The sequence below is a fragment of the Hypanus sabinus genome, chromosome 2, assembly GCF_030144855.1.
Source record: "Hypanus sabinus isolate sHypSab1 chromosome 2, sHypSab1.hap1, whole genome shotgun sequence".
NCBI lineage: Eukaryota > Metazoa > Chordata > Chondrichthyes > Myliobatiformes > Dasyatidae > Hypanus > Hypanus sabinus.
The window spans coordinates 169937808-169959683 of NC_082707.1; the positions used below are offsets into that span (position 1 = coordinate 169937808).

The window sequence follows — 21876 nt, forward strand, 5'->3', positions numbered from 1 at the left end:
AAACTTGGCAGTTTATTTTTGGAGGTTTTGTGCTAGTTAAAATATACACTTTAAAAATATACCTTTTAAAACCATTAGACATAGGAGCAGAATTAGGCTATTCAACCCAGAGTCTGCTCTGCCATTTTATTAAGGCTGATTTATTATCCCTCTGAAACCCATTCTCCTGACTTCTCCCCATAACCTTTGATGCTCATATTAATCAAGAACCAATCAACCTCTGCTTTAAATATAAAATATACCAAATGAATTGGCCTCCACAACCATCTGTGACAATGAATTGCAGATTCACCATAATCAAAGGCATTCAGCTGCTGAAAGGGAGGACATCATGGAGAGATTCTGCACTGAGTCAATGTGTGTGGAAGTCAGAAACAAGAACAGAACAATCAGTCTACCGGGAATATTTTATACAATCCCAACAGCAGTAGACACCGAGGAACAGATGGTGAGGCAGATTTTGGAAAGATGCAAAAATAACAGGTTTGTTGTCATGGGGGACTTTAACTTCTCTAATTTTGATTGGACCTCCGTAATGTAAAAGGTTTAGATGGGGCAGAATTTGTTAGGTATGTCCAGGAAATATTCCTGATACAAAATGTAGTTGAGCTGACAATAGGAGAGGCCATATTGGGTATGGTGCTAAGCAATGAAGCAGGTCAGGTGTCCAATCCCTTAATGGAAGAGCATTTTGAAGACAGTGATCTTCAATACAGCCTTGAAGAGGAATAGGAGCAGATGGTATGGGAAAGCATTTAATTAGGAGAGGGGGGACTGGTGAACTTATATTGGGAACAGAGTTACATCAGGGCAAGGCACAATAGAAATATAGAGGTTGTTCAGTAAGCATTTGTTGGGGGTTTGTCCTATTTAGGTAGGGAAAGGATGCTACGACGAAGGAACCAAGGTTGACAAATGTGAAACATCTAGTAAAGAGGAAGAAAGAAGCATACTTCAGATTTAGGAAGCAAGGATCAGAAAGGGCTCTAGAGTGTTACAAAGTAGCAGGAAGGAGTTGAATAGTGGATTTGGGAAGGCTAGGAGGCACCATGAGAAGGCCTTGGTGAATAGGATTAGGGAAAACCTACACATATGTGAAGAACAGAATGAAGGTAGGACTGATCAGGGATAGTGTGGGAAACATGCCTGGAGTTGGAGGAAGCAGGAGAAGTTCTTAAGGAATACTTTGCTTCAGTATTCACCAAAGAGAGACCATGACATTTGTGAGGACAACCTATAACAGGCTGACATGCTTGAACGTGCTGACATTAACATAAAGGATGTGCTAAAACATTAAGCTAGATAAGTCCCCAGGGCCAAACAAGATGCTGGATATTCCAATCACAAACAAAGAAAATCTAAAGATGCTGGAAATCCAAACAACGCACACACAAAACGCTGGAGGAACTCAGCAGGCCGGGCTGCATCTGTGGAAAAAAGTACAGTCGATGTTTTGGGCTGAAATTACAACTGTGCTTTTTTACTAGATGCTGCCTGGCCTGCTGAGTTTCTCCAGCGTTTTGTGTGTGTTAGTGTATACTCCAGGTTATTGCATGCAAGAAGCAAGGGAAGAGATCACTGTGCCTTTGACGATAATCTTTGTGCCATCACAAGGAGTAATACCAGATGATTGCAGGGTGATAAATGTTATTTCCTTTGTTCAAGAAAGGAAGTAGGGATAACCCTGGGAGTTATAGACCCATGAGTCTTAATTCAGTGGTGGACAAATTATTGGAGAGGGTTCCTAGAGACAGGATTTACAAGTATTTGGAAAAGCAGCCTGATTAGGGATAGTCAGCATAGCTTTGAGAGTGGCAGGTCATCCCTCACAAGCCTGATTTAATTCTTCAAGAGTGCAACAAAGCACATTAATGCAGGTAGAGAAGTAGATGTGGTATATATGGATTTTACTAAGACATTTGATAAGGTTCCCATGGTAGCCTCATTCAAAAAGAAAGAAGGCATGGAATGCAGGAAAACCTGGCTGTGTGGATACAGAATTAGATGGCCTGTATAAAGCAGAGCGCAGTAGATGATTGGCAACCTGTGATGTTCTGCATGAATCTGTTCTTGGACCCCCCTACTCTTTTTCATCTTTAATCAATGACTTGGATGAGGAACTAGAAGAGTAGTTCAGTAAATCTGCAGATGACTTGAAAGTTGATGGAGTTTTGTAGAATGTGGAGGGTTGTTAAACGTTGCAATGGGACATTGACTGGATATAGAGCTGGGTTGGGAAGTAGCAGCAGGAATTCAACCCAAAAAATGTGAAATGATTCATTTTGGAAGGTCAAATGTGAAGGGAGAATACAGGGTCATTGGCAGGATTCTTGGCACCCTGGAGGAACAGCGGAATCCTGGGGTCCACGTCCATAGATCTCTCGAAGTAGCCATGCAAGCTGATACGGCTGTTAAGAAGGCATATGATAATTTGGACTTCAATAGTAGGGTGACTGAGTTCAAGAGCCATGTGGTAATATTGCAGCTCTATAAAACCTTGTTTAGACCACACTTGGGAGTATTGTGTTCAGTTCAGGTTGCTTCATTCTAAGAAGTATGTGGAAGTTTTAGAGAGGGTGCAGAGGAGATTTGCCAGGATGTTGCCTAGACTAGAGGGTCTACCTAGATGGGGATAGGTCTAGCAAATGAGGGTTTTTCTCTTTGGAGCAAAGGAGGATGGGAGGTAACCCAATAGTTATAACAGGATGATAAAGGGGAAAATGGTGTGTATAGTCAAACAATCTTCTCATGGTGGAAGTGGCTTAAGAGAGGGGTATAATTTTAAGGTGAATGGAGGAAAGTATAGGGAGGATAGGCACACGTATAATAGAAAAATGGAAGGTTATGTAGGAGGAGAGGGTTAGATTATCTTAGAGTAGATTTAAAAATCAGCATGGCTTTGTGGCAGAAGGCCCTGTACTACATTGTAAATGTTCAATGCAAACACATTATGCTACTAATCACAACATTTTTACAAATGAAAAATTGCTGCTAGCTATACACCAACTCTGTTGGACAATATAATTTTTTTCTATGAAATTTTGTCTGAGATGAAAACATTTTAGCTGGCATATCAAGTGGATATAACTGAGCCTTTTAAATCTATTATGCAATGAATCCATCATGAATGAAGCATACAGTGTCTTTAAAAAAGTATTCACCTCCCCCCTTTGGAAGTTATCATGTTTTATTGTTCTGCAGCACTGAATCACAGTGGATTTAATTTGGCTTTTTTTTACACTGATCAACAGAAAAGACTTTTGTGACAAAGTGAAAATAAATTTCTACAAATTAGTCTAAATTTATTACAACTATTAAACACAAAATATGTCATTGCATAATTACTCACCTCCATCAAGTCAGTATTTAGTAGGCATACCTTTGGCAGTGATTACAGCCCTGAGTCTGTGTGGATAGGTCTCTATCAGCTTTACACATCTGGACACTGCAGTTTTCCACTATTTTTCTTTACAAAACTGCTCAAACTCAATCAGATTACATGTGCATCATGAATAAACAGCCCTCTTCAAGTCCAGCCACAAATTTTCAATTGGATTGAGGTCTGGACTTTTGACTTGGCCACCCCAGGACATTAACTTTGTTGTTTTTAAGCTTTGTGCTTGATGCTGTGTAGCTTTATGCTTGGGGTCATTGTCTTGCTGGAAAACAAATCTCCAAAGTTACAGTTCTCTTGCAGACTGCATTAGGCTTTCCTTCAGGATCTCCCTGTATTTTACTGCATTCACTTTATCTTCTACCTTCACAAGCCTTCCAGGGCCTGCTGTAGTGAAGCATCTCACAGCGTGATTCAGCCACTACCATGCTTCACGGTACAGATTGTGTTTTCTGATTATACGTGGTGTTCGGCTTACGCCAAACATACCATTTAGACTGACAGTCAAACAGCTCAATTTTGGTTTCATCAGACCACACAGCCTTCTTCCAGCTGACTTCAGAGTCTCCCACATGCCTTCTGACAAACTCTAGCCAAGATTTCATGTGAATTTTTCCCCCAACAGTGGCTTTCTCTTTGCCACCCTCCCATGAAGCTGCAACTGGTGAAGCACCTGGGCAACAGTTGTTGTATGCACAGTCTCTCCCATTTCAGCCACTGAAGCTTGTAACTCCTCCAGAGTTGTCATAGGTCCCCTGGTGGCCTCCCTCACTAGTCCCCTTCTAATACGGTCACTCAGTATTCAAGGACAGCCTGCTCTAGACAGATTTACAGCTGTGCCATATTCTTTCCAGGTCTTGATGATTGACTTAACTGCACTCCAAGGGCTATTTAATGACTTGCAAATTTTCTTGCATCCATCTCCTGACTTCTGCTTTTCAATAACCTTTTCTGTGGAGTGTTCTTCATGCTGTAGTTTTTGCCAGGATACTGACTCACCAGCAGTTGGACCATCCTGACACAGGTGTATTTTTACTACAATCTGTTGAATCACCCTGACTCTACACAGGCGATCTCCATTTAACTAATCATGTGACTTCTAAAACCAATTAGCCGCACCAGTGATGATTTGGTGTGTCATATTAAAAGGGTGAATACTAACGTAATCAATTATTTTGTGTTTTATACTTGTAAAAAAAAATTTAGATCACTTTGTAGAGATCTGTTTTCACTTTGACACAATAGAGTCTTTTTTCTGTTGATCAGTGTCAAAAAAAGCCAAATTAAATCTATTGTGATTCAATGTTGAAAAACAATAAAATGGATTCAACAGTGGCTGGATGGGAGATGCCAGAGAGTAGTGGTAGATAACTGTCAGGTTGGAGGGCGGTGACTCGTGGTGTGCCTCAGGGATCTGTACTGGGTCCAATGTTGTTTGTCATGTACATTAATGATCTGGATGATGGGGTGGTAAATTGGATTAGTAAGTATGCAGATAATACTAAGGTAGGTGGCATTGTGGATAATGAAGTAGGTTTTTAAAGCTTGCAGAGAGATTTAGACCAGTTAGAACAGTGGGCTGAAAGTTGGCAAATGGAGTTTAATGCTGATTAAGTGTGAGGTGCTACATTTTGGTAGGAATAATCCAAATAGGACATACATGGTAAATGGTAGGGCATTGAGGAATGCAGTAGAACAGAGTGATCTAGGAATAATGGTGCATAGTTCCCTGAAGGTGGAATCTCATGTGGATAGGGTGGTGAAGAAAGCTTTTGGTATGCTGGCCTTTATAAATCAGAGCACTGAGTATAGGAGCTGGGATGTAATGTTAAAATTGTACAAGGCATTGGTGAGGCCAAATTTGGAGTATTGTGTACAGTTCTGGTCACCGAATTATAGGAAAGATGTCAACAAAATAGAGAGAGTACAGAGGAGATTTACTAGAATGTTACCTGGGTTTCAGCACCTAAGTTACACAGAAAGATTGAACAAGTTAGGTCTTTATTCTTTGGAGCGTAGAAGGTTGAGAGGGGACTTGATAGAGGTATTTAAAATTATGAGGGGGATAGATAGAGTTAACGTGGATAGGCTTTTTCCATTGAGAGTAAGGGAGATTCAAACAAGAGGACATGAGTTGAGAGTTAAGGGGCAAAAGTTTAAGGGTAACACGAGGGGGATCTTCTTTACTCAGAGAGCGGTAGCTGTGTGGAACGAGCTTCCAGTAGAAGTGGTAGAGGCAGGTTTGATTTTGACATTTAAAAAAATTGGATAGGTATATGGACAGGAAAGGAATGGAGGGTTATGGGCTGAGTGCAGGTTGGTGGGACTAGGTGAGAGTAAGCATTCGGCACGGACTAGAAGGGCTGAGATGGCCTGTTTCCGTGCTGTAACTGTTATATGGTTATATGTTATGAAAACTTCTGGGGAGGCGGGGTGAATACTTCTTAAATACAGTGTTATTTTTCCTGATGACAAGAGGATGGGGATTAGAGGAAAAGTGATATTAGAGAGAGAATAATCAGGAATGGGGAGATATGAGCGGAGCTGGGAAATATTTCAAAATAATTAAAAAGGTGACTTTATTTCAGGTTCCCAGTGCTGTGCTACCCCTGCCTCAGAAAGCGTCACTTTAAGTGAAAGCATGCCCATACTGGGAGTGGCCAACAATAATTACTCCCTGAACAATGGTGTTATAATTTACCATATAAATATTGAATCTTTGGAGCTCAGCAAATAGTAGAACAGTGAAGTCCACAGCGAAAAATATAAATAATGGCTTGTTCAGGAGTTAAGGTGAAATCAGCATAATCCTTTTAGATTTTGTCCCCCTTTTACATTGCGACTCTTCCCACTGACTACAATATTGCCTCATCCTCAGCCCCATCACTCTGGCTTTCATCCCCCTGACAAATAAGTTTAAACCTTCCTGAACAGCTCTAGCAAACCTGCCCACAAGGAGATTGGTCCAGGGGTTCAGGTGTAACTTGTCCCCTTTTTAAAAAATTTTTTTATTAGTTTTTCAAAACATTTTACAAATTAAAAACCCCAAATCCCAATGAGGAACATTAAAACAGTGCAAAATTAAGCATACAATATAACCCGTCCCTTTTAAAAAAATATATATATATACAGCTTGTACCTTCCCCAGAAGAGATCCCAGTGATCAAGAAATCTGAACCCCTGCCCACTGCATAAGTTCTTCAGCCACATGTTTATCTGCCAGATGTTATTCTTACCCTCGCAGCATGTGGCAGCAATCCAGAGATTACCGCTCTGGTGGTCCTGCTTTTCAGCTTTCTTCCTTGCTGCTTAAAATCTCTCTCCAGGACCCTCGTACCTTTCCTACCTATGCCATTGGTGCCAATATGTATCAGGACTTCTGGCTGCTCGCTTTTCCCCTTTAGAATGGCATGGAACCGATCTGAGATATCCCTGACCCTGGCATCTGGGTGGCAACATATCATCCCGATGTCTACTGCAGCCACAAAATCTTGTCTATATTGCTCTAACTATGGAAGCTCCTATCACTATTGTAGACCTCTCCTCTTCTGAGCCACGATCCCAGACTCAGTGCCCAAAACCCATTTGCTGTGGCTCCCCCGGTAGGTTATCCCCTTCAACAGTATCAAAATTGTATACTTATTTTTGGGGGAACAGCCACTGGGGTACTCAGTACTCGCTGTCCATTCCTTTGCTTTGCTTGGTAGTCACTCAGTTACCTGCCTCCTGCAACCTAGGGGTGACTATTTCCCTATAGCACCGATCACTTCTTCAGTCTCTTCCACATGTTCTCCGAGCTGCAGCTCAGTGCACCTGGTGAAGATATGGTTATCTGGGAGGCTACAGCTCTTATGTAAAGAACATAACACTTCCCCTGGAGGTCATTCTCACTGCTCTAACTAAACCCTAACAGATGAGGAATGAAGAATAAAGAAGAAACTTACCAGATGCTTACCTCCGCTAAGCCGGATGAGCCAAAGCCCATCTAACACTGGCCCACTGCAACAATGGCTACTCCACTCGACCCTGCCTTATTTTTATTCGCCCTTACTAATGAATCCCGTTAATTGATTAGCCGCAGTTCAAACTCTGAAAACTGCTGTGAAGCGCTGCCTTTCAAATTTTCAATTGTGGACCTCTGTGAAGTCTCCTCTTCTTCTCACACTCTCATCACTGACTGGCCACAATTCAAACTCTGTTTGCTATGAGACAGTTTATGGTGGAAAGCAAAGATAATGGCTTCAATCTTTGTGATATGAAAATAGGGGAGACTTCTACTCCTGCAGGACTGATCATCAGATAATCGACGTAGTAATTTGGAAAAAGTAACAATCAATAGACTGCAAAGTAGAGACTGGTACTTCAGTGTACACATGGAATCCTTAAGCAAAACAGTATTACAGTTTGCTGACTTGATTAAATAAATATGAGCAATATATTTCCCAAGTTGCTCACCCAACAAACTCCTTTCGAATAAAAACATCTTAGAAACACAGGGAGTGTCAGTATCCTTCATTACATGTAACACAAGTGATCCAACTGACCAAAAGATGAAGACACAATTGCCAGATTAAATTTCATCTAGATGTGAACACCCATGACAGTATTATCAGAATGCGATCTTCACACTGGCAATCCTACACAAGAAAGTAAGAGTACAAGTATGCAAAATTGAATAGATTTAGAACAGATAATCTGGAAACTCTAATCATCTAGCAGACAGGCCAAAAGAGTTAAAAGATTCCAATGCAATCTGTAATCTCATTGTTACAGACTGTACCACAGCTACTAATCCTAAATCAAAACAACCGAAGTGCAAAACAGAAGTGACAACCAGATGAACGAGTTAGCAACATGGGATTACTTAAGCTATTATTGTTGCTATTTTTGGTTTATTATTATCACATGTAGCAAGGTACTATGAAAAGCTTCTTTTGCATTCTGTCCATAAAGACCATAAACAGATCACAAAAGACAGTCACAGAGCTACTGCAATCTCACAACCATGGATCAAATAGCAAACATCCCTGCTACATCCATTTATAAACTGTGTTGGACAATAGACCAACCAACCAACCAACATGACCAGCCTAATTTTTATCTATGGAGGAGCCCAACATACAGGACAAACAAAAGACCGGAGTCTTTGGAAACACCTGGGGTTTTGGTTCCAGTGGTTGATCCATCTTGGCCTCCTCCTAGGGACCCAGTATCAAACAAGTCTTCAGCTAATTTGATTCATTTCAGGTATCAACATTATCTGAATGTATTAGATGCAACAATAGGTCCTGACAGCATAACCTAATGACTGAAAAATGTATATATCTTACAAAAAGCAGAATTCATCCAATCCAGCTAATTTCTCTCTGAGCAGTCTCCTTAGTCACTGGGAAAGCAATAGATGTTATCAACAGTGCTAAAAAGTGGCACTTGCCCAGTTTAGTTTTTGCCCAGACCACTCAGCACTGCTTCATAAAGTGAGGGTGACTGGATTCAACATCAAGGCAGATTTTGACCATGTGGTATTAGTGAGATTTAACAATATTCAGATCAACAGCAGTCAGTCAGAATCGTTTATTGTCACAAACACATGTTGTGAAATTGTTTGGAGGCAGCAGTACAGTGCAGACATAACAAATCTCTATAAGTTGAAATAAAAATAAATAAACAGGTCAAAAAGGAAGAGCAAGGTAGTATTCAGGAATTCAAAGTTCAAAGCAAATTTATTATCAAAGAACATATATGTCACCATTTACAATCCTGAGATTCATTTTCTGCAAGTATAGTAAATAATCCAACATAAAAGAAACAATGAAAGAATGCACCTAACAGGGTGGACAAAAGACAACAAACTGCAAATACAAAAGAAAAAAAAATTAATGAAAAAGTAGTAAGTGTCGAGAACATGAGATGAAGAGTGATGGGACAAGTGAAGCTATTCCCTTTGGTTTTTAGAGTCTGATGACTGAGGGGTAATGACTGCTCCTGAACCTGGTGCTGTAAGTCCTGAGGCTACTGTACCTTCTTCCTGATGGCAGTAACAAGAAGAAAGCATCACCTGGGCGATGGGGGTCCCTGATGATGGACACTGCATTCCTGTGACAACACTCTGTGTAGATGTGATCAATGGTGGAGAGGGCTTTACCCCAATGGACTGGGCCATATTCACTACTTTTTGTAGGATTTTCTGCTCAAGGGCATTAGTGTTTCCACTCTAGGTTGTGACGCAGCTCGTAAATATACATTCCTTCATGTAGCTATAGAAGTTTGTCAAAGTTTTAGAAGCCACACCAAATCTCCGTAAACTTCTAAAGAAGCAGAGGTGCTGCTGTGCTTTCTTCATAATTGCATTTACATGCTGGGTCCAGGACAAGGCCTCTGAAATTATAACACCAAAGAATATAAAGTTGCTGACCCTCTCCACCACGATGAGGACTAGCTCATGGACCTCCGGTTTCTTACTTCTGAAGTCACTAATCAACTCTTTGGTCTTGCTGATATTGAGTAAAAAGTTGTTGATTTACAAGTACCTTTGTTTTGGCACCACTCAGTCAATTTTCAATCTCCCTCCTATATAATGATCCATCACAACATTTGATTTGGCCTACAACAGTGGTGTCATCAACAAACTTAATTATGGCATTGAAATTGGGCTTAGCCACACAGACAGAAGTGTAAAGCGAGTTGAGCAGGGGGCTAAGTACATAACCTTTGTGGTACACCTGTGCTGACAGTTGGTTGTGGAGGAGATATTGTTGCTAATCCAAACTGACTGGGGTCTGCAAGTGAGGAAATCGAGGGTCCAATTGCACAAGGGGGTATTGAGGCCAAGGGTTTGAAGCTCATTGATTAGTTTTGAGGCAATGATGGTAGTGAATACTGAGCTGAAGCCGATAAAGAGCATCCTGGTGCATGCATCTTTGCTGTCCAGATGTTCCACGGTTGGGTGAAAAGCCAATGAAATGGCACCTGATGTGAATCTGTTGTGCCTGTAAGCAAACTGGAGCTGATCCAAATTGCTTCTCTGTGAGGGGTTAACATATTTCATTTACAACCTTCCAAACCACCGTGGATGCAAGTGCTACTGGATGATAGTCATTGAGGCAGGTTACCACATACTTCTCAGGCACCGGTATAACTGAAGCCTGTTTGATGCGAGTGGATAGCTCAGACTGCTGAAATGAGAGATTAAACACTCCAGCCAGTTGATCATGGGCCACTTAGAACTCTGATGGTAGAGGGGAAGAAGCTGTTCCTAAGATGTGTGTGGGTCTTCAGGCTCCTATCCCTGCTCCCTAACGGCAGTAATTGGAAGAGAGCATGTCCTGGATGGTCAGTGTCCTTAATGATAGACGCTGCCTTCTTGAAGCACTGCCTTTGGAAAATGTCCTCAATGGTGGGAAAACTTGTGCCCAATTTGGGTAAGAAGAAAATTCAAGTGGAGTCATAATTAGCACAAGGAGGGTTAGAGGTTAGTCATATTTCAGCAACTTGCTCATGGAGATCCTCACAACAGTATTCCAAACCTAATCATCTTTACTTGTTTCATAAATTGCCAGACCTCTTTCCTGAAGTAATAAATAGGAATGCTTGCCAAACTGAATTTGTGTTCACAGCCCTTCAGATAAAAGTGCATTTTGCTCCTGATAAGCATTCATGCTTCAGCATCGCTGATGTGGTAAGTCAACAAAAATACAAAGTGATGCTCATTGTCAAAAGAGAGAATAGTTTTGTATTTCTCCATCATTATCACACTCAGGATTATCACTGATCAGATTCTTAACTGGAATAGGTACACTATTTCTTCAATGACAGAACCAGGTAGGACACTGGTATACGGCTGTGAAAGGTAAGTACATAGTTCACAGGAGCAATTGAATGCAGAAAGAACTAATTGCCAAGGTGAAACACATATTGGGAATGTGGAAGCAGAACTGCATCTGTGGAAAATGACCTGGTTAACAGGTACAAGGCTTTCACCCCGTTGTGTGGTGTAGGTGTGGCCTTGTACCCTGCTCCTGACTTGCAGCAAGCACCTGAGCCATGTTCCATTTCATCCAGTGAACCAAAACAGGTCATGGTGGCAATGTTCTTGTCTCCAGACAAAAGGGAAGGAAAATAATATACACAAAGTTTCCTCAATTCCAATGTGTACAGCTGCATCAAATTCTTTGTGTCGCCAAGGATACACTATCACTACACAGCAGAATGGCAAGTTCTACTTATCCTAGGTTTTCCAAAGTACATGAGGCAATACAACCATGGACCCAGGAAAAATAATGTAAAGAATATTTTGTATACTATGCTATAAAACAGTGCAAGATAGAGTAACACAAAATTGCTGGAGGAACTCTGGAGGTCAGGCAGCATTTGTGAAGGGGAATAAACTTCAATGGTTTATTTCCTTCCATAGATGTGGCTCGACACGCCAACTTTCTCCAGCATTTTATGTGTTGTTCAATATTTCTGGAATCTGCAGAATCTTTTATGAGCAAGACTAAAAGTGTTCTTTTACTCCACTAAGTAAGTCAGACCTGGTTTGAGCAGATATGAGAATTAACAAGGCCCCTGAAGGAATGTGATAACTGAATATAATGAGCCTCATACATCAAACGCCTTATCTGAACAAAGGCATACTGTCATTGCGACTGCACCAAACTCCAACCAGAGGCACAGTTCTGTAAGGCACATGAAATTGTGTAGGGAAGAAGAAGCCATTAATCATGCACTGTCTTGTCTTAGATGAGTCAAGAATTATTTATTAAGTGCCAGTGCATTGGTGAAAATGCTGCAGCTTATCTCTAAATATGTATATAATGATTTGTTCAACCAAGCAAGAAGCAGGTACAGTATATTAGTAAGCTGAATAGACCTCCCTCTCCCTCTGCGAATTGAGAGACTAAGCTTTAGTTTGTGTTGAGAACGAAGTTGGGCGAGTTATTTTCCAAGTCCACAACAGGCGGCTGGGACCATATTGCCATGGAATGTTCCATTCAGTTGGACAGGGACTTGTCCACCGTAAAAAACTGCACAGAAGAACACTTTGACCAGTCAAACAATAGTCTTTACAGAATACAGAAGGACCTTTGGGCATGAGTGGATCATGATAGATGGTTCCCAAGTAGATTATCAAAATTATTTGGCAGAATGACTCATTATGAGAATGTTCAAAGAAACACAAAGACCTTGGACTGATGGAAAGGCAAGCTCTCCTTATTGGTTCCTTCATGGACAAGTAGAACTTTAATGCTATGCATCCAGTCTCAAAGTGACTGCCATGGGATGATAAAAATTATTCCCCCCCAAACAAAAATATCATTCAGAAAAAGCCCAACCAAAGAAATCCTATTCTGAACTCTGAAAATTTACAACCTCCACCTTTGGCTGCAATACTATCTGAAAGAAAACGCACTGTATCAATCTGGCGAGGTTTCTTCTATAATCTCTTCTTAGTTCACAAACTATACCATCTGTAAGGACAGAGGGCACAAGGAAAATCAACACTGCAAATTCCACTTAGAGCTACAAACCACCTTCACCTAACTGCAGAATCAAATTCCAAGACTATCTTATTTCAGTGCCTTACATTGCCTCTGCTATGACTGGAAGTGAAGCAGGAGGGCCGGTGACTACAAACCAGGCTGAAACAGAGAGAGATGAGGCTCCCTCTACCCAGCATCTTGTTAGCATCTTGTTAAAGTCAATGGAGAACAAAACTGAGGACTTGAAGGCAAGATTGCTGTATTGGAGGGAAATGAGAGATTGGTGTGTTCTATGTCTGAGTGAGATGTGACTTTCTTCCAGCACAGCAGATACAACGATCAAACCAGAAGGTTTCTTGGCTTACTGAATTAACCAAACTACTGATTAAGAAAAGGCAAAGGAAGAAATGTGTGTTTCACAATAGACTCTCAGTGATGCTGCAATGCAGCTGTTTTGATGAACTTGTGTTCCCCCAACCTTAAACACATAATGATCAAACGCAGTCCATTCTGTTTATCTAGGGAGTTCTCCCCCATAATCCTGACCACAGCTTACATACCACCAGCGGCTGACTATAATCAAATGCTTAAGATATTGCATGATGCCATTGCCAAACAAGACACAGTCCATCCTGATGCATTTCAAATTATAGTCAGGGACTTCGACTAGACTTGAAGAAAACCCTGCCTAATTATCATCAGGATATAACCTGTAGCACCAAAGGTCCCCACACTCTAGACCATTGTTATGCTAAAATAAGGAGTACCTACTGTTCCATGTCCAGGCCACATTTCAGTAAATCAGATCACTTTGCTGCCCTTCTTCCTGCTTACAGGCAGAGGCTAAAGAACAACTCCAGAGATTAGGACAACAAAAACATGGTGTGGGAGCAAAGGGGGAGCTATAGGATTGCTTCGAGTCTGCTTTTTGCCACGTAAAAAGTTAGATCAAGCAACATTAGTGACAACAGGACTTTGATTCCAGATGAGCTCAATGACATCGATGCTCACTCTGGCTGTCAAAACATGGAGGAACCATCACATACTCCCAAAGCCCCTGATGATTCTGTGATTTCAGTCTCTGGGGCTGATGTGTGAGCAGCCTTTAGGAGGATGAACCCACAAAAAGCATCCAGCCCAGATGGGGTACCTGGCCAAGCACTAAAATCCTATGCTGATCAACTGGCTGGGGTGTTCACTGAGATCTTTAACCTCTCACTTTGGCTGTCTGAGGTACCCACCTCCTTCTAGAAGGCTTCAATTCTGCTTCTCAGAGCCTGAGAAAAACTTGGTAACATGCCTCTGTGACTATCGTCCAGTAGCACTTACACCCACAATGATGAAGTGCTGTGAGAGGCTGGAGATGAAAATATCAACTGCTGCCTGAGAAGCAATTTGGATCTGGTCCAATTTGATAACCGGAGCAACAGGTCCATAGCAGGTGCCAACTCGTTGACTCTTCACTCAACCCTAGAACATCCGATCAACAAAGATACAAACGAAAGGATGTTCCTTATTGACTACAGCTCAGTATTCAATACCATCATCTCCTCAAAACTAATCAATAAACTCCAAGACCTTGGCCTCACCACTTCCTTGTGCAATTGGATCCTCGATTTCCTCACTTGCAGACACTAGTCAGTTCGGATTGGCAATAACATTTCCTCTACAGTCTCTATCAGCACAGGTGCACTACAAGGCTGTGTGCTTGGCCCCCTGCTCTACACTTATGACTGTGTGGCTAGGCACAGCTCCAATGACATATTCAAGTATGCCAACGACACCACTAGTAGGCCGAATTAAAGATGGTAACTTGAATATGTACTGTTGTAGGGTGAATCAGCACACACGATGGAGACTGAAAATCTGGCTGAGTGGTGCCATAACAACAACCTCTTTCTCAATGTCAGTAAGACCAAGGAGCTGATTATTGACTTCAAGAGAAGGAAACCAGAGGTTCATGAGCCAGTCCTCAGAAGATCAAAGGTGGAGAGGGTCAGCAACATTAAATTCCTCGATGTTAACATTTTGGAGGATCTCTCTTGGCCCAACATACAAGTGCAATTATGAAGTAAGCACGGCAGTGCCTTTGCTTCCTTAGAAGTGAGCACAGGTTTAACATGATAAATATCTACCATATTGTTGGACTTTACAGAGAGAGAGAGGGAACATATATTTCCATGAATTCATTGAAAATAGATAATCCTCCAATTTTCTACACCAACAGATTGGGTGATTTTGTAAGGTAATACAGCATATTGCACCTGAGGAAAGTTAATGCAGTAATTACAAAGGGGATGAATACTTTTTCAGTCTCACGACCTTGGTTTTTAAATTTTAGTGTCAGGTTTTGGAATTTTTCTTTAGATTTGACATGATGCACAATCATTTGTATATTCACTCAAAAATAATATTTCAATATATTTTAAATTTAGAAAATGAGACAGTAACGTGAAAATTGTTGCAGGGGTTGAATACTTTTTCAAGGCAATGTTTATAATACTTTAGTCCTCGGAATTGCATTGGTTCAGTGCACCAATGACTATCATCTTCAAGGATGATTACTCATGGACATTAAGTACTGGGCTTGCTGTTTATAGACAATAGGTGCAGAAGTAGACCATTCGGCCCTGCACTGCCATTTTGAGATCATGGCTGATCATCTACTATCAATACCCGGTTCCTGCCTTGTCCCCATATCCCTTGATTCCCCTATCCATAAGATACCTATCTAGCTCCTTCTTGGAAGCATCCAGAGAATTGGCCTCCACTGCCTTCCGAGGCAGTGCATTCCAGACCCCCACAACTCTCTGGGAGAAGAAGTTTTTCCTTAACTCTGTCCTAAATGACCTACCCCTTATTCTCAAACCATGCCCTTTGGTACTGGACTCTCCCAGCATCCGGAACATATTTCCTGCCTCTATCTTGTCCAATCCCTTAATAATCTTATATGTTGCAATCAGATCCCCTCTCAATTCCAGCGTGTACAAGCCCAGTCTCTCTAACCTCTCTGCGTAAGACAGTCCAGACATCCCAGGAATTAACCTCGTGAATCTACGCTGCACTTCCTCTACAGCCAGGATGTCCTTCCTTAACCCTGGAGACCAAAACCGTACACAATACTCCAGGTGTGGTCTCACCAGGGCCCTGTACAAATGCAAGAGGATTTCCTTGCTCTTGTACTCAATTCCCTTTGTAATAAAGGCCAGCATTCCATTAGCCTTCTTCACTGCCTGCTGCACTTGCTCATTCACCTTCGGTGACTGATGAACAAGGACTCCTAGAGTTTCTCCCTTACCTAACACTACACCGTTCAGATAATAATCCGCCTTCCTGTTCTTACTCCCAATGTGGATAACCTCACACTTATTCACATTAAACGTCATCTGCCAAGTATCTGCCCACTCACCCAGCCTATCCAAGTCACCCTGAATTCTAACATCCTCATCACATGTCACACTGCCACCCAGCTTAGTATCATCAGCAAACTTGCTGATGTTATTCTCAATGCCTTCATCTAAATCATTGACGTAAATCGTAAACAGCTGTGGTCCCAATACTGAGCCCTGTGGCACCCCACTAGTCACCACCTGCCATTCCGAGAAACACCCATTCACCGCTACCCTTTGCTTTCTATCTGCCAACCAGTTTTCTATCCATGTCAATGTCTTCCCCCCAATGCCATGAGCTCTGATTTTACCCACCTATCTCATATGTGGGACCTTATCAAATGCCTTCTGAAAATCGAGGTACACTACATCCACTGGATCTCCCTTGCCTAACTTCCTGGTTACATCCTCAAAATACTCCAATAGATTAGTCAAGCATGATATACCCTTGGTAAATCCATGCTGGCTCGGCCCAATCCTATCACTGCTATCTAGATATGCCACTATTTCATCTTTAATAATGGACTCTAGCATCTTCCCCACTACTGATGTTAGGCTGACAGGTCGATAGTTCTCTGTTTTCTCCCTCCCTCCCTTCTTAAAAAGTGGGATAACATTAGCCAATCTCCAATCCTCAGGAACTGATCCTGAATCTAAGGAACATTGGAAAATGATTACCAATGCATCCGCAATTTCCAGTGCCACCTCCTTTCATACCCTAGGATGCAGACCATCTGGACCTGGGGATTTGTCAGCCTTCAGTCCCATCAGTCTACTCATCACCGTTTCCTTCCTAATGTCAATCTGTTTCATTTCCTCTGTTACCCTATGTCGGGGGTCGGCAACCCGCGGCTCCCGAGCCATTTGTGGCTCTTTCACCTCTGTGCTGCGGCTCCCTGTGGCTTTGGGAAATAATTGGTCAGTATTTAATTAAAATGTATTTTATGTTACTTTGTTAGCTTTTGAAATGTAATTCTAAATTTGAAGATTATGGTGATCTTGTACAATCTAAGTGTGGCGACACATTTCCTGGCACATCCGAAACGGCTCACAATTAGCCAGCATTCCGGCTAAGGGAGATAGCCTACGGGGGTTTGTGAGTACGCGTCTTTTGCAGCATCTGCGTCCATGGGGGCTGGGTTGAGGGAGGCTTAAAAGCAAGGCTGTTTAGTTCGAATAAAGTTATTCGACTGCAGTTTACTGACTGCGTGAGCACACCGCTACAACGTGTTTTTATCGCTGGCTGTCCAGAGGGGAGGTGCTGAAATGCTTTGTCGCGTGTCTGGAAGAAGTGAAAACTTTCCTGGGCAGCAAAGGGCTCACCTTTCCTGAGCTGGAACAGCCAGAGTGGCTGGAAAAGCTACACTTCATGGTAGACATGACAGCGCACCTGAACACACTGAAAACAGCTCTTCAGGGGTAAGGACTTACAGCCCTACACATGTTGGAGGATGTTTTGGCATTCGAGCGCAAGTTGACAGTGCTTGCCAGAGATTTACAGAAAGGTACATTGTCTCACTTCCCCAATTTGAGAGAGTTCAAACAAGGTCACGACATGATAAATTCGGAGTATTTACATTCTGCAATCATCACAATGCAAACATCGTTTGGGAAACGCTTCTGTGAGTTCAGAGAGGAAAAAAACACATTATCCTTCCCGGTCACTCCCCTAAGCATCGATCCATCCCTACCGAATACGACTGCATTGTCAGGTGTGAGTCAACCTGACCAAGTATGATAAATATTTTAATTGCCTATTATTTTACGTATATTCATATGTTTTCATTGTTCAGTGAAATAGTCCTTTTATTTTTCAGGTTGACAGCTGGCTGACGTTATTTTTGGTTTGCTGCTGGCGGCAAATTTAAGTTTAGCGTTTTTCATAAACACAAGAAGGACTCAAATAGACGTTGAGTATTTTACTTAAAAGTAACCTTCAACCCAACATCTTATTTTCGGAGTTCAAAATGTTTTTGTTGCATGCAGAAATGTAATTTCGTTTTCTCTGCAGGAGCTCATCAATTTCATAAATGCAACACATTATAGTTTGTTTATACATAGCATAAAGGCAAAACAAAACGTTGTATGCAGTGTTATTTCATTTTAAATGTCAAACGGGTTTTGCGGCTCCCAGTGTTTTCTTTTCTGTGGGAAATGGGTCCAAGTGGCTCTTTCAGTGGTAAAGGTTGCTGACCCCTGCCCTATGTCATTGGCCCATCCATACATCTGGGAGATTGCTTGTGTCTTCCTTTGTGAAAGCAGATCTAAAGTACTCATTAAATTCTTCTGCCATTTCTCTATTTCCCATAACAACTTCACCCAATTCATTCTTCAAGGGCCCAACATTGTTCTTAACTATCTCCTTTCTCTTCATATACCTAAAAAAGCTTTTGCTATTCTCCTTTATATTCCTGGCTAGCTTGCGTTCGTACCTCATTTTTTCTCCCCGTATTGCCTTTTTAGTTAAGTTCTGTTGTTCCTTAAAAATTTCCCAATCATCTGTCCTCCCACTCACCTTAGCTCTGTCATACTTCCTTTTTTTTAATGCTCTGACTTCCTTTGTCAACCACTGTGGCCCCTTTCCCCCCTTTGAATCCTTCCTTCTCCGGGGGATGAACTGATATTGCACCTTGTGCATTATTCCAAGAATACCTGCCATTGCTGTTCCACTGCCTTTTCTGCTATGATATCCATCCAGTTAACTTTGGCCAGCTCCTCCCTCATGGCTCCATCGTCTCTTTTGTTCAACTGCAACACTGACACCTCCGAGCTGCCCTTATCCTTCTCAAATTGCAGATAAAAACATCATATTATGATCACTACCTCCTAATGGCTCCTTTACTGCGAGATCGCTTATCAAATCCTGTTCATTACATAACACTAAATCCAGAATAGTCTTGTCCCTGGTCGGCTGTCGTACAAGCTGTTCCAAGAATGCATCCCTTAGGCACTCTACAAACTCCCTATCCTGGGGTCCAGCACTAACCTGATTCTCCCAGTTCACCTGCATGTTGAAATCCCCCATAACTACTGCGACATTACCTTTGCCACATGCCAATGTTAACTCCCTATTCAACTTGCACCCAATATCCATGCTACTATTTGGTGGCCTATAGACAACACCCATTAGGGTCCTTTTGCCCTTACTGTTCCTCAATCCTATCCACACAGACTCCACTTCTCCTGATCCTATGTCCCCCCTTGCAAAGGACTGAATCTCATTCCTCACCAACAGGGCTACCCCACCCCCTCTGCCCACATTTCTGTCCCTACGATAGCACGTATACCCTTGTACATTCCTTTCCCAGGTCTGATCTCCCTGCAGCCATGTCTCCGTTATCCCAACAATATCATTGTTACCCATTGGCACCTGAGCTTCAAGCTCATCCGCCTTATTTCTGACACTGTGCATTCAGATATAGAATTTTTAGCCCATTTCTCCTCTCTCTGTTTTGAATCTCTGCCTATTGTGTTTAACCCAGCTCCCCGAACTCCCATCAGGCTATACGCCCCTAGAATTTTGTTGTCCTTCCTAAATTTACTTATTCTTTCTGCACATTAACTCCATGTTCCGTCAGACCATCCCTCTGTACACGTGTCCTCCTTATCACTTGTTCTGCCTCACCTTTCTCTACTACACACTTAATATTCTGGAACTGTCTAGTCCCCACCTGTCCTTTATTCTTCATCTCGCTATCCTCTCTCACATTCTGGATTGCCGCCCCCTGCAAATTTAGTTTAACCCCCCCCCCCCCAAGAAGCACTAGCAAAAGTGCTAGTGCTAAGAATGCTATGTTAATTTTCTAAATAGGGCAAACTTAGTGACTCACAGATACAACAATAGACGTTACACACTGGTTAATTCTTATCAAGTTAAAAAATAAGTTAAATTTAGCAATATTTGTTCCCAAGGAAAGATACACGGCTTATAAAATTGCTAAAAGTAGCAGTAGGCCTGAGGAATGGGGCTGTTTTAGAACTCGGCAAAGTAGGGCCAAGAAATTAATAAAGGAAAAATAGAATAAGAGAATAAACTGGCAAGACACATGAAAAAGGGGGAAAAGTGACTGCAAGAACTTCTGTAATGTACAAGAGAAAAGACCAGTAATGCCAAATGCATGGCTGTTATAGAGGCAAGAAAATGTAAAGGGTTGTAATGAAACAGCAAAGAAATTAAATAAATACTTTGTTTACCTTTGAGAAGAAGAAAAACTGCCAGAAATACCAAGAAATAATGAGAAATGAAGGAAAATTGGTTATAACTTGGTTATACTAAAGTTGAAAGAAACTTGGTTATACATTGATATATCTCAAGTTAAAAGTTCATATATCTCAAGCTTTATGAATAGTGGATCCAATGATTATCATCTTTCAAAATTTTATAATTCCCACTTATTCTCAGATGGTTCCTACAGATTAAAAGATGGAAAATATAACCTGATTATTAAAGAAATGGGGTGGGGAAATGAAGAAATGAATGACAATTAACCACCAACTTAGCTACCAGTCCCGAGAAAATGACAGAATCTATTATGAAGGACATAATAACAAAATGCCCAGAAATAATAAAATTAAGCAGTCAGCACACATTTACATGAAGAAAGTAAATTTTACTAATCCACTCTTTAAAAGTCTGCATAGCAGTGCAGATAAGGGAACAAATGGATGCTGTTGTGCTTAGATGGGTTAATGGCTGACACAGGAGCCATTATTAAATATAGTTGAGCGCATGGAATTTGGGTAATAATCGTGTCTTTACTTAGGTTGGTTGGCTGGGAGCATTGAGGGTTATGGATAAGTTATTCACAATCTTTGATGATTGTCATATTTCCCTGTTATATAAAACAGGATGTAAGATATGAAAAGGCTTCAGGATATATAAGATAAAATAAGTGAGTGTGTTAGATAAATGCAAGGTCAGAGTACAGCAGAGTACACCCTTCTGCTACCCTTTCTTGTTTCACATTTTAAAATATGTTGTTTAATCGGTTCAGACAACTATTAGTTGTTTCCTCCTAATTTCTTCAAATACATAATCCAACGGATGCTCGATTATGCAAAAGCTATCAGACAACTCTAACTGAAAAATAAAAATTTTAAATATGAATTTCTTACTCTTGGATTTCTGACTAATTTTCTCATTCTTTAGGTGCCTTACATATTAACTTCTAGACTCCTTATTTCTAAATGTCACTCTTCTGCATTAGTTTTCCTGTCAATATTAATAACGACATGAAACCGTCTGCTTCCCTCAGCTCTTAGTTAAAGTAGCTAAGCATTCAGCGAGTTGTGCAAAAGTCGCTGGCGCTGAGAGCCGGTGCACACCGTGTAACGTTGCGATGCTGTCAGAACCGGGACATGTTTACATTCCCGGTTGGGGAGTGCGAGGCCACAGCTGGACGCACTAGGCGACGCGGTGGCTGACAACTTACCACATAGCCACCCCAAACGTACAGGTAGCATCCGTCCAGAACAGCGCAGTGGCCGCTCCTCTCCTCTGCCACCCAGTTCGCTTTGGCCTCTGCCATCGCTGCTCGGCGACCCACGGCTCCTCCCCGATGCAAACAATCTCCGAGGACAGCCGGAGGAGCCGCTACGGAGAGCGAAAGGG

At 41.6% G+C, this 21876-nt stretch overlaps 1 protein-coding gene across 1 annotated transcript in view; it reads right to left on the minus strand.

Annotated features, from left to right (window-relative positions):
* Nucleotides 1-21876, minus strand: part of LOC132387026 (kelch domain-containing protein 1) — an 89603-nt gene extending 67727 nt beyond the window's left edge. The window contains exon 1 of the mRNA XM_059959397.1: nucleotides 21698-21876. Coding sequence (XP_059815380.1) covers nucleotides 21698-21793 — 96 coding nt within the window. The 5' untranslated portion in view covers nucleotides 21794-21876. The remainder of the gene's footprint in view (nucleotides 1-21697) is intronic.